General features: G+C 38.1%; 2 protein-coding genes across 2 annotated transcripts in view; one reads left to right on the plus strand and one right to left on the minus strand.

The window, feature by feature from the left end:
* osgep (O-sialoglycoprotein endopeptidase) overlaps positions 1-4,779 on the plus strand; it is a 53,048-nt gene extending 48,269 nt beyond the window's left edge. Inside the window, exon 12 of the mRNA XM_042511293.2 lies at positions 3,620-4,779. Within this exon, the coding sequence (XP_042367227.1) occupies positions 3,620-3,659 (40 nt within the window). The 3' untranslated portion in view covers positions 3,660-4,779. The remainder of the gene's footprint in view (positions 1-3,619) is intronic.
* A 403-nt stretch (positions 4,780-5,182) lies between these two features.
* On the minus strand, positions 5,183-11,013 carry LOC121961344 (uncharacterized). Its single transcript, XM_042511294.2, has 4 exons — positions 10,856-11,013; positions 7,725-8,513; positions 7,189-7,221; positions 5,183-5,534 (listed from the first exon to the last, which is right to left on the minus strand). Exons 1-4 carry the CDS (start codon positions 10,869-10,871, stop codon positions 5,485-5,487), a joined length of 888 nt encoding a protein of 295 aa, XP_042367228.1. The 5' UTR covers positions 10,872-11,013; the 3' UTR covers positions 5,183-5,484.
* Between the last annotated feature and the right edge of the window lie 303 nt (positions 11,014-11,316).

Genomic DNA, 11,316 nt, shown 5'->3' on the forward strand with positions numbered 1-11,316 from the left:
TATAGCTCATAGAGACGCGCCATAGCATAGCATGTTGAAAAGAAGGCCAAAAAAAGCCCAAAAAGTCATAAAAAAGCATGTTGAAGAAATGGAAAAAAATCGCATACTATAGTATGGCAAAAATCTCAAATTTTGACACGTCCCAAAAATGGCTGAAAACCACTTATTATAGCTCATAGAGACGCGCCATAGCATAGCATGTTGAAAAGAAGGCCAAAAAAAGCCCAAAAAGTCATAAAAAAGCATGTTGAAAAAATGGACAAAAATCGCATACTATAGTATGGCAAAAATCTCAAATTTTGACACGTCCCAAAAATGGCTGAAAACCACTCATTATAGCTCATAGAGACGCCATAGCATAGCATGTTGAAAAGAAGGCCAAAAAGCCCAAAAAGTCACAAAAAAGCATGTTGAAAAAATGGACAAAAATCGCATACTATAGTATGGCAAAAATCTCAAATTTTGACACGTCCCAAAAATGGCTGAAAACCACTCATTATAGCTCATAGAGGCGCGCCATAGCATAGCATGTTGAAAAGAAGGCCAAAAAAAGCCCAAAAATTAATAAAAAAGCATGTTGAAGAAATGGACAAAAATCGCATACTATAGTATGGCAAAAATCTCAAATTTTGACACGTCCCAAAAATGGCTGAAAACCGCTTATTATAGCTCATAGAGACGCGCCATAGCATAGCATGTTGAAAAGAAGGCCAAAAGCCCAAAAGTCATAAAAAAGCATGTTGAAGAAATGGACAAAAATCGCATACTATAGTATGGCAAAATCTCAAATTTTGACACGTCCCAAAAATGGCTGAAAACCGCTTATTATAGCTCATAGAGACGCGCCAATGCATAGCATGTTGAAAAGAAGGCCAAAAAAAGCCCACAAAGTCATAAAAAAGCATGTTGAAAAAATGGACAAAAATCGCATACTATAGTATGGCAAAATCTCAAATTTTGACACGTCCCAAAAATGGCTGAAAACCGCTTATTATAGCTCATAGAGACGCCATAGCATAGCATGTTGAAAAGAAGGCCAAAAAAGCCCAAAAAGTCATAAAAAGCATGTTGAAAAATGGACAAAAATCGCATACTATAGTATGGCAAAAATCTCAAATTTTGACACGTCCCAAAAATGGCTGAAAACCACTTATTATAGCTCATAGAGGCGCGCCATAGCATAGCATGTTGAAAAGAAGGCCAAAAAAAGCCCAAAAAGTCATAAAAAAGCATGTTGAAAAAATGGACAAAAATCGCATACTATAGTATGGCAAAAATCTCAAATTTTGACACGTCCCAAAAATGGCTGAAAACCGCTTATTATAGCTCATAGAGACGCCGCCAATGCATAGCATGTTGAAAAGAAGGCCAAAAAAAGCCCACAAAGTCATAAAAAAGCATGTTGAAAAAATGGAAAAAAATCGCATACTATAGTATGGCAAAAATCTCAAATTTTGACACGTCCCAAAAATGGCTGCAAACCGCTTATTATAGCTCATAGAGGCGCGCCAATGCATAGCATGTTGAAAAGAAGGCCAAAAAAAGCCCACAAAGTCATAAAAAAGCATGTTGAAAAAATGGACAAAAATCGCATACTATAGTATGGCAAAAATCTCAAATTTTGACACGTCCCAAAAATGGCTGAAAACCGCTTATTATAGCTCATAGAGGCCGCCATAGTATGGCATGTTGAAAAGAAGGCCAAAAAAAGCCCAAAAAGTCATAAAAAAGCATGTTGAAAAAATGGACAAAAATCGCATACTATAGTATGGCAAAAATCTCAAATTTTGACACGTCCCAAAAATGGCTGAAAACCACTTATTATAGCTCATAGAGGCGCGCCATAGCATAGCATGTTGAAAAGAAGGCCAAAAAAAGCCCAAAAAGTCATAAAAAGCATGTTGAAAAATGGAAAAAATCGCATACTATAGTATGGCAAAAATCTCAAATTTTGACACGTCCCAAAAATGGCTGAAAACCACTCATTATAGCTCATAGAGACGCGCCATAGCATAGCATGTTGAAAAGAAGGCCAAAAAAAGCCCAAAAAATCATAAAAAAGCATGTTGAAAAAATGGACAAAAATCGCATACTATAGTATGGCAAAAATCTCAAATTTTGACACGTCCCAAAAATGCCTGCAAACCGCTTATTATAGCTCATAGAGACGCGCCATAGCATAGCATGTTGAAAAGAAGGCCAAAAAAAGCCCAAAAAGTCATAAAAAAGCATGTTGAAAAAATGGACAAAAATCGCATACTATAGTATGGCAAAAATCTCAAATTTTGACACGTCCCAAAAATGGCTGAAAACTGCTTATTATAGCTCATAGAGACGCGCCATAGCATAGCATGTTGAAAAGAAGGCCCAAAAAAGCCCAAAAAGTCATAAAAAAGCATGTTGAAAAAATGGACAAAAATCGCATACTATAGTATGGCAAAAATCTCAAATTTTGACACGTCCCAAAAATGGCTGCAAACCGCTTATTATAGCTCATAGAGACGCGCCATAGCATAGCATGTTGAAAAGAAGGCCAAAAAAGCCCAAAAAGTCATAAAAAAGCATGTTGAAGAAATGGAAAAAAATCGCATACTATAGTATGGCAAAAATCTCAAATTTTGACACGTCCAAAAAATGTTTTGTTCATTTTAAAATGCTGTGTCGTGGCATTTTTTGCAATACTATACAGACTTTTTTTGCTGATTTCTTTGTTTTTTTTTTTTTACATACTATTCTATGACCTTTTTTGTGACATGCCATATTATGAAATTTTTTGCAACCTAGCATACTTTGACTTTTCTTTTGCAACATTAATATATGTTGGCATGTTTTTGAGATGTACAATATTATGGTAATGTTTTGCGAAATACTTAAATATGACTTATTTTGCAACAAACTGTTCTATGACATTTTTTTTGCAACAATATTGATGACATTTGTTGTGACATACCATACTATGGGAATTTTTCTGTGGGAAGACATACTATAGTAAGACATTCTTTTGCAGCATACTGTACATAGAGGCGCGCCATAGCATAGCATGTTGAAAAGAAGGCCATAAAAGCCCACAGTCATAAAAAGGCATGTTGAAAAACTGGTCAAAAATCGCATACTATAGTATGGCAAAAATCTCAAATTTTGACATGTCTCAAAAACAGCTGGAAACCGCTTTCATGTGGAAAAAAAGGGCAGACAAAAAACAAAAACATCATAATATAGGATGTCGAAATCATGGCCTAACATCGCATAGTATCGTGTGGCGAAAAATGTCGCCAACATAGAGACGCAACATAGCATAGCAGGTGGAAAAAAGGGCCTCAAGAGTCCAGAAAGTAATAATATAGCATGTGGAATAAAATTGCCCAAAACTGCATAGATCAGTTTTTTTATTTCAAATTTTGTCCAAAAAATGGCTGAAAATCGATTATCATAATTCATAGAGATGCGACATAGTATGGTGTGTTGTCTGAAATTGCCCCAAAATGTCATGGTATAGTATGACTTTTGTATGCCATAAAAAAAAAAGGTTTATAGCATCTAAATCCTGCATGATGACACAAAGTTAGGCAATCCATAGTTCCAGTGCTACCACTTTTGCTCTCATTTTCTTTCTTTCTAGGTACAGAACCGATGAAGTGGAGGTGACGTGGAGAGACTGATCATGCCACGGGTTGTTGCAACTGTCTGTTATGTTACTCCACTGACCATGTACTGCAATATGGGAATATTAAGCATTTTTCTTGAAATGTGTCCAGATTTTTTAATTTAAGATTCTTTTCCTTCATTCTTACTTACTTTCCCCACTGACCTTAGTTCTGCTTAAAGTTGCACATGGCAATGTCACTCTTTGGTACGTGATCTCCTGAGATGCAGTTCCATTTCCAAATTTGGTGATTTGCTACCCTTAATTTTTCAATATTTCTACACAATTTAGTGGTGGTAAATTTAAAAAAGAGGTTCTGGCGAGTTACACTATTAATAGTGATCAGCAGGATTGTGCATTTCCTAAAATAGCAAAGGCATGACCTACCCCACTCTGCCTTTAATAGGCTTTTGACATTACTACGCTAGCCAATGTCACTTTTTGTACAAACCCAACCAACAAAATCAAAAAGTACTAACCGATCAGAGGGAGTTAGGTGGCTCATGTCTTCACTATCCTTGGCAACGCCAATTAACTATCTGCACACAGTAGGTCCCTGATGGTCACTGCTTACCTACAACAAAGCTGAAAACGTTAGTGCAGCTTTTCATTTTGAATATTTCTGGCTCAGAAAACTGGGGCACGTTAATCTGCAATCAATGTCTATCATTTTGCTACAGTTTACATGTTGATAAAGTGCTTCTGGAAAGAAACATGCTTAGAGGTAAGGATTCTCTCATTTGGCAGGATGTGTTGCCCAATTAGCAGTGACGTGTATAGAAACCGAATGATAGCAGGTCTTTACTTTTTTTTACATAAAGTCTTTGTTATTTTACATTTTTTTTTTGTCTGGGTTGAACGCAGCTTGTGGTAAAAGATTTACTGATTACTCGGTTACAAATTGGTTTCAGGTATCATGCTCTTGTAATCGTCGGGGAGGGAAACATTAACAGAAATGTGATATTTAGTCTCATCAGTATGTGCAGTAAATCTGAACTTCAAACAAAAACAAGAGGATCAAATCGGAATTTTTCAAGTTTATTCATTTTTATTAAGCAATACTGTTCACTTACATTCCTCCTATTTCTCCAGTGTAATTTTTTTTTTATTCAATAAATTTTCTTTTCAAAAATCAACATACTGAACATGGTGAGATCCCTCATGGATTCATGGGTAACATTCGCCCGATTAGGGAACCAAATAAAAACAACAAAAACAAAATGGACACAGCATTAAGATCTGACAGGGGTAAAGGGTGAACACAACTGTGCCTTTGACTGCACCCCTCTGTAAACTGAAGACACGGATTCACAAGTCCTCTGCATACATTAACCATAAAACTCAAGCAGGTACAAGACATTCTTCTGTTTGTCATTGAGAAGGGGGATATTAGAAATCACTCTGGTGAGGGTTTTTCGCACACAGGGATTGGTCACAACAAATTTAACAAAGTGCTTGATTGACCACTCGCTTTACAGAGGACAAAGTGATAAAATGCAGCTTTCAAAAGGAAGAGGGTTAAATTACAGCTCCTTGGAGATTGTTTAAAAAAAAAAAAAAAAAGACCAGCTCTACACATACAAGCTAAAAATGGTAATGAGAGGCGATGGAAACAGGTCTGATTAATTAAGGCAGGCTTTCTGTAAGGCGTTAAAAAAGTCCATTGCTGTAAGATCTCAAAGGAGTTAGTCCAAAGTGTCTCAGTGTGGCTTTGCGTGAAGACATCATCCTGAGTGCAGTGTGTGTGAACGGGACTCATAAATTTGTCCATCTTTACGTGTTTTAATGTGCATGTAGGTGTGCTGTATATGTGTTTATGTATGCTTTGGTTTCTCACACTGCTAGGCTGGGTGTTCCTGGGTGTCCTTGTACCAGACCACCTTTTTTGGAACTGCAAAACAGAAAAGGGACAAAAACAATGTCAAGGAGAGAAGTTTTCAGAAATATTTGAACACTTACAACATTTGAGTGGCTCATTCACCACTCATATTACCAGAATATTCTCCCTTTGATGCAGGTCATCATTTATTCTGAATTTAGTCTCTTGATTGATACACGTGATTTAAAATAAAAATTATTCTGATTCATGCAGCAAGAGAATTACTCATCCATATTATCCATAGTATAGTATGTTGAAAAAAATGCCATAGTATGTTGCCAAAAAAAAGGTCACAGTATGGTATGTAGCAAAAAAACAAATAAATCATGGTCACCAAATCAAGTCACCTAATATGTCATAGTACTGTACGTCGCTATAAAAGCCACAGTATATGTTGCAAAATAATATCAAATGTACAGTATGCTGCAAAAGAATGTCTTACTATAGTATGTGTTCCCACAGAAAAATTCCCATAGTATGGTATGTCACAACAAACGTCATCAATATTGTTGCAAAAAAATGTCATAGAACGGTTTGTCACAAAAAAAGTCATATTTAAGTATTTCGCAAAACATTACCATAATATTGTACATCTCAAAAACATGCCAACATATATTAATGTTGCAAAAGAAAAGTCAAAGTATGCTAGGTTGCAAAAAATTTCATAATATGGCATGTCACAAAAAAGGTCATAGAATAGTATGTAAAAAAAAAAAAGAAATCATCAAAAAAAGTCAGTGTAGTATTGCAAAAAAAGCCACGACACAGCATTTTAAAATGAACAAAACAAAAAACCAACACAGTGTAGCATGTAGCACAACAAATGTTAGATAGAGTGTTGCATTAAATAAATGTCATGGTGTGTCATAAATAGGCCATTAAAGTCTATAGTATGAAAAACAAATGTTATAATTAGTCATTGTATGACATAAAAATGTCACCGTGTAGTATGTAATTTAAAAAAACATTACAGTCCTAAAATACCTTGCCTTGTTAGCCATGCAAACTGCTTCATCAGAATATTGTCTTTTTCAGAATCAGGGCAACAACCGGAATATTTTTTGCAAATAAACATAATCATTAAATACAAACTACAAACAATCGAGCTCCCACTTGGCCAAATGTAGGGTTTTCTTTTTAATAATAAAAAAAAACACACTTAATGTATCTGTGACTCATTTTAGTATTACACATATTTCTTGTGTAATCCTCTGATAAATTATTAATTCAACCTAAAGGACTCGCTGGACTCGATTTACAGAATTCATGAGTGAGATCACTAACAATTAAAGGGGCATTATTAGGTACCATAAATAAATAAATAAATATTTGGAGTTCATATTTTGATGCAATTTCAGAATCCTGTTTCCAGATTTGATCCTATCCAATAGCTGAAATGCAATCAGATTACTTGAACTGGTCCCAGGTTGTCAAATACCATCGAGCTGCGAATGAGACTCAACATTCAGCTTTCTTTCTCCAGATTAAATACTGGACCTTTAAAGTGGTTTCCAAAACACACAGAACTACAAAATACTTCTAATCTAAGGGGCTGAAGAAAGTTCCTCAACATTTCAAACACAATTTCAATCATGCTCAAGTTTTTTTTAATTTCCTGAGAAGCAGCCTGACAGCACTGACCGGTGACGTGTGTGAGTCGACGTACCTTTTTTCTGTTTGTTACAGGTAGCGTTCCATTCTGAGGAGACAAAAAGAGAGCCGCTGTTAGAATAAATGCACTAAAATCATCATTTTCAACTAGGGGTTGACAGATTATGAGCCTGGTTGATAATCGGGACGGATATTTTGCATTTTGCTGATTATCTGTGTTTTGTTTCAATGATCGCAAAATAAAATTTAATTATTAATCAAAAGTGCAAAGAAGTGTCGGCATGGGGAGAACTTTTACTGTGTAAAACCTGAGGGAGCTATATTTATTATGTGTTTTTTATTTAAATTTTCACTTGACCTTTTAGGGAAAAAATGCTGGTAACTTGCTGTATATGAACGAGTTTTGACTAAACATTTGTTTTGTGTTGGAGTTCGTTACGAAACTTTCGTCCAAATTCTACATTTGGACTGAAATATATTCATTTTTTGTTGTAAATGCACATCAGTTCCAAATATCAATTATCAGTCTCATTAGCGACCCCTATTTTCAATTTGAAAATCCGGCAGGACATCATCGTTCACACTCCTCACCTCTACTGTGATAGTTCAAAGCCTCCACTAGATGGCGACAACTAAGCAGCAGCTTCCCGTTGCTCTCGTCCACCTCTGGGCGTGTGCTGGGGGTGACGGAGGTAGCGACTGGAATAGGCGATTCTTCGGGAGGCTGCGCTGTGAGAATTGCCTCGAACTGTAGCTCTGCTGACTGTTCGCCGTCTGTGGGCTGGGGAGGGAGGGCGTTGGCTGCGGGGCGCGGGCCGGAGCCCTCCGTGGCCGGCCTCGCTTCACTAATGAAACTGAGACCCCACTGGTTCTGTAGCAGCACGCCGATGGCGGGGCGGTCCTCCTCCAGCCCGCCGCTTGCCGCTCCCGCCTTCACCTTGGAGGCGTAGCTGACGGCGGGCTGCAGCTTGGCGGGGCTGTCCTGCACTGGGAAGGCGGGTGGGGGCTTGAGCAGCGACAGACTGTCCTCCACCCACCTCTCCTTTTGGTTAACCTTTTGTGGCCGCTCGCTTATTCGGCTAACGCCCTTCTGAGTTTCCCTGCGGAGGCTGCGGCCTTTGTGCTGCTGGCCTTTGCGTTCTTTTTCCCTGCGGAAGCTGAAGGTGTGCGTGTGGCCAATGAGGTCGCCTTCGGGGGAGAGCTGCCGGGGCTGTTGGTCACCGCTAGAGATGCAGCCGCCCCCACCACCTCCACAGTTACCGGAGCCAGGAGACAGACGACGGTTGCGAATATGGGGCTCTGAGTTGGTGGTTGCGACAAGGACTGCTGGGTCACACAGGGTATCGGACTCACACACGGTGTTGCTGGCTTCCCATGTACCTGAAAGACATGGCACTCATGAGTCCCCGAGCATTCGTGTGAGCTAGTTCATGCTACACGACAGTGAAATGAGGTAAACTAGTTCTAACAGTTAGATACTACAGAAACATGTTGGCCAATTGGCTGTTTTTTTTATTACAAGTGAACAGTAATTTCTCATGAGCCAAAATGTGTTGCATTGTTAAAGTTTGAGCTACAGACTCAAACGTACCGTCCGCCTCAGAAACAACCAGCGAAAGAACAGAGGGTAAAGCTAACGCACATAACTACGCTACAACTGCAGCTACAGACAAGCACAAACAAGAGAAGATCTCAAAATATGCAGACAATTATCTCAGTGCGTCTTAGTTTTAGAAAATTTATGTAGTAGGGGGTCCCTGATCCATCGCTCTCTCAGCTACGGGACCCTTTGCCTGAAAAATATTGAGGCACTCTGATCCATCTCATTAGTTGATGAACTCATTTATCAAGAAACTGCCAAACTCTTTGGTCTCAGCCTCTCAAATGTAAGATCTGCATATATTTAATGTCATTGTAAATTAAAAAGTTAAGTCAGACAAAATAAATATGAAAACTTCACCTCAAGCTCTTGCATGTCCCAAACTCAATGATCCAGTCGAACAAAAAATCTGATTTACCGACCATTAAAAAAAACTCAGTTGCAAGCCTACAGTATATTGAAATGACATCAGTATTTATAGAGAAATGTATAAGTGCTACTAACAGACTGCAGCCTATCACAGCTTCCAATACTTGTTACATACATCTCACTGTTCGGGATCTTGTACTGATGTTACACAACAATCTGGATCATTCATTCACACTTTATGGCTCATCATGAAAAGGAATTATTGGTTTTAGTCAGGCCTATTCACTTACTTACTGCACTACACACTCTGGCATGCCCATACAATTATACTACAGCTCAAAGTGTACACACCGTCCTATAGAGTATCTATATTTATACCACCATCTATAAAACTATATCTAAAGTGTATACACCTGTTCATTACATACTTACAGATGTTATTCAGTATATTAAGTTACTATTAGCACAGCCTGTACTTCAATTGTACTTGTAATTTTCTGAACCATTTTTAAATTTACCCTCACTGTTTATTACAAAGGGGGATTAGGGACATACATTTTTTTGAAAATTAAAAATTAATAATAATAATTTGAGAATATGGTTGAGGACACCTAAATCTATGAGGGAAAAAAAGTCAACATTATACTTAAAATTCTATGATTTTTTCCCTGAAAGAAACGGCTTTTCCCGTTAAATTATTTATTTACATGAAATAATTACATAGTTCTCGTATTGTTTTTTCCCCTAAAAAAATCCTATTTGAACATTATAGTGTCCCCAAAAATGTATACTGTTTATACCGTATAAACCTAATGTGATCTTTTACTGTTTATTCCACGAGCTATTAATTCAACATTTCCTTCTGTAAATTTAGTACCTTACGCTGCACTTTACTGCCGTTTTGTATTTCGGGTTAGATACTAAACTGCATATCGTTGTCATTGCAACTGTACTCTGTAATAATAAATTAAGATACAACTATTTGGACAGTTTTGTCCACACAGCACAGGGCAGACAGACCTGGACGCGGTTACAGCTCGTTGTTTTTCAAGGCATGGCAACTGTAACTACGTCTTCAACGACTATGAGGGAGAAACTCCCAACAGGTGCTTTATAGGGTTACACAACTTGTGGGGTCACAAATTTAGATACAACACCCAAAGCGAATATGATATGGATACACCCGGCCTGAGCAGCGTGCCCAATCCAAAGCGCCACATTTCAAACAAACTGCGGAGGAAACGTTAGTTTACCAACAAACGGCTTGGCAGAAAGCTCGACAAACTAGCTTAAACAGACTCGCCATCTTTGGCTAAAAGAGTAACCCGGCTGCTTTATTTGCGTCTCTTCGTTTCAAACATGCTAGGACTCCTGTGTGCACCGCTGGCAGCTAACAGGCAGCAAGAGCTAAAAGCCAACACACCGGTGTTAGCAAACTTTAATTAGCAGCGTCATGGTGCGGAGAATTAAACTCGACGGTTTTCTTCAACTGCCGACATGGCATGGGCAATATAGTTCAAAAATACATGGACAATAACGGTTGTCGTCAGCGAGATGGATTTATTTGCCCATATAGAGAGATTAACAGCTAGCTAGCATGTTAGCCGAAGTCAAAGTTTCGTAACGCTCCATTCAAAGGCTGCTATCGATACCGCTAGCATACATGCTAACACCGTCCTGCCGACGGCAACAAAAAAAAGCTCTCCAAGTGAAGAATTTCGGTCAGATATGTCAGAAAGTTGTACAAACTTACCTGTTTTGATATGCATGTCTTTTCGTTTAACGTGTCGCGGAAGCTAAACCGTTCAGTAACTTTTGTTTACAGCGTTATGATAACGACGGCTCGCTGGATGAGTAGTGTGTGGCCACCCGGAAGCGACACGAGAATGTGGGTGGGACAGGAAGTGCCCGGAGATAAGCGTTCCGGCGGGAAACTTGGAGGGAAATTGAATCTCCAAATTCTAACCACGTGACCAGTGTTGGGCCGTTACTTTTGAAACGTAATGTGTTACAGATTGCTAGTTACTTTATATAAAATGTAATGTAAAAGTAAATTACTTAACTCTTGATTACTTTGTTAAACTAATGTAACTTATTGCCTTTGATTACTTTTTGATTACTATTCTCACAAATGCTTTAAACGTGTAAAAAAAAACTGAAAAGACCTATAAATAAATAAATAAGTGCCTAAATGCTGTGCTCAAATTTGTCTCA

The sequence above is a fragment of the Plectropomus leopardus genome, chromosome 22, assembly GCF_026936395.1.
Source record: "Plectropomus leopardus strain MGB_pleo_1.0 chromosome 22, ASM2693639v1, whole genome shotgun sequence".
NCBI lineage: Eukaryota > Metazoa > Chordata > Actinopteri > Perciformes > Serranidae > Plectropomus > Plectropomus leopardus.

Bases quoted from the DNA above. Each gene is read 5' to 3' on its own strand.
- LOC121961344 (XM_042511294.2), bottom strand. The intron at 7,222-7,724 runs GTGAGGAGTGTG...TTGTCTCCTCAG, and splicing joins TTTGAACTATCACAGTAGAG to AATGGAACGCTACCTGTAAC. The intron at 5,535-7,188 runs GTACGTCGACTC...TCTGTTTTGCAG, and splicing joins CTGTAACAAACAGAAAAAAG to TTCCAAAAAAGGTGGTCTGG.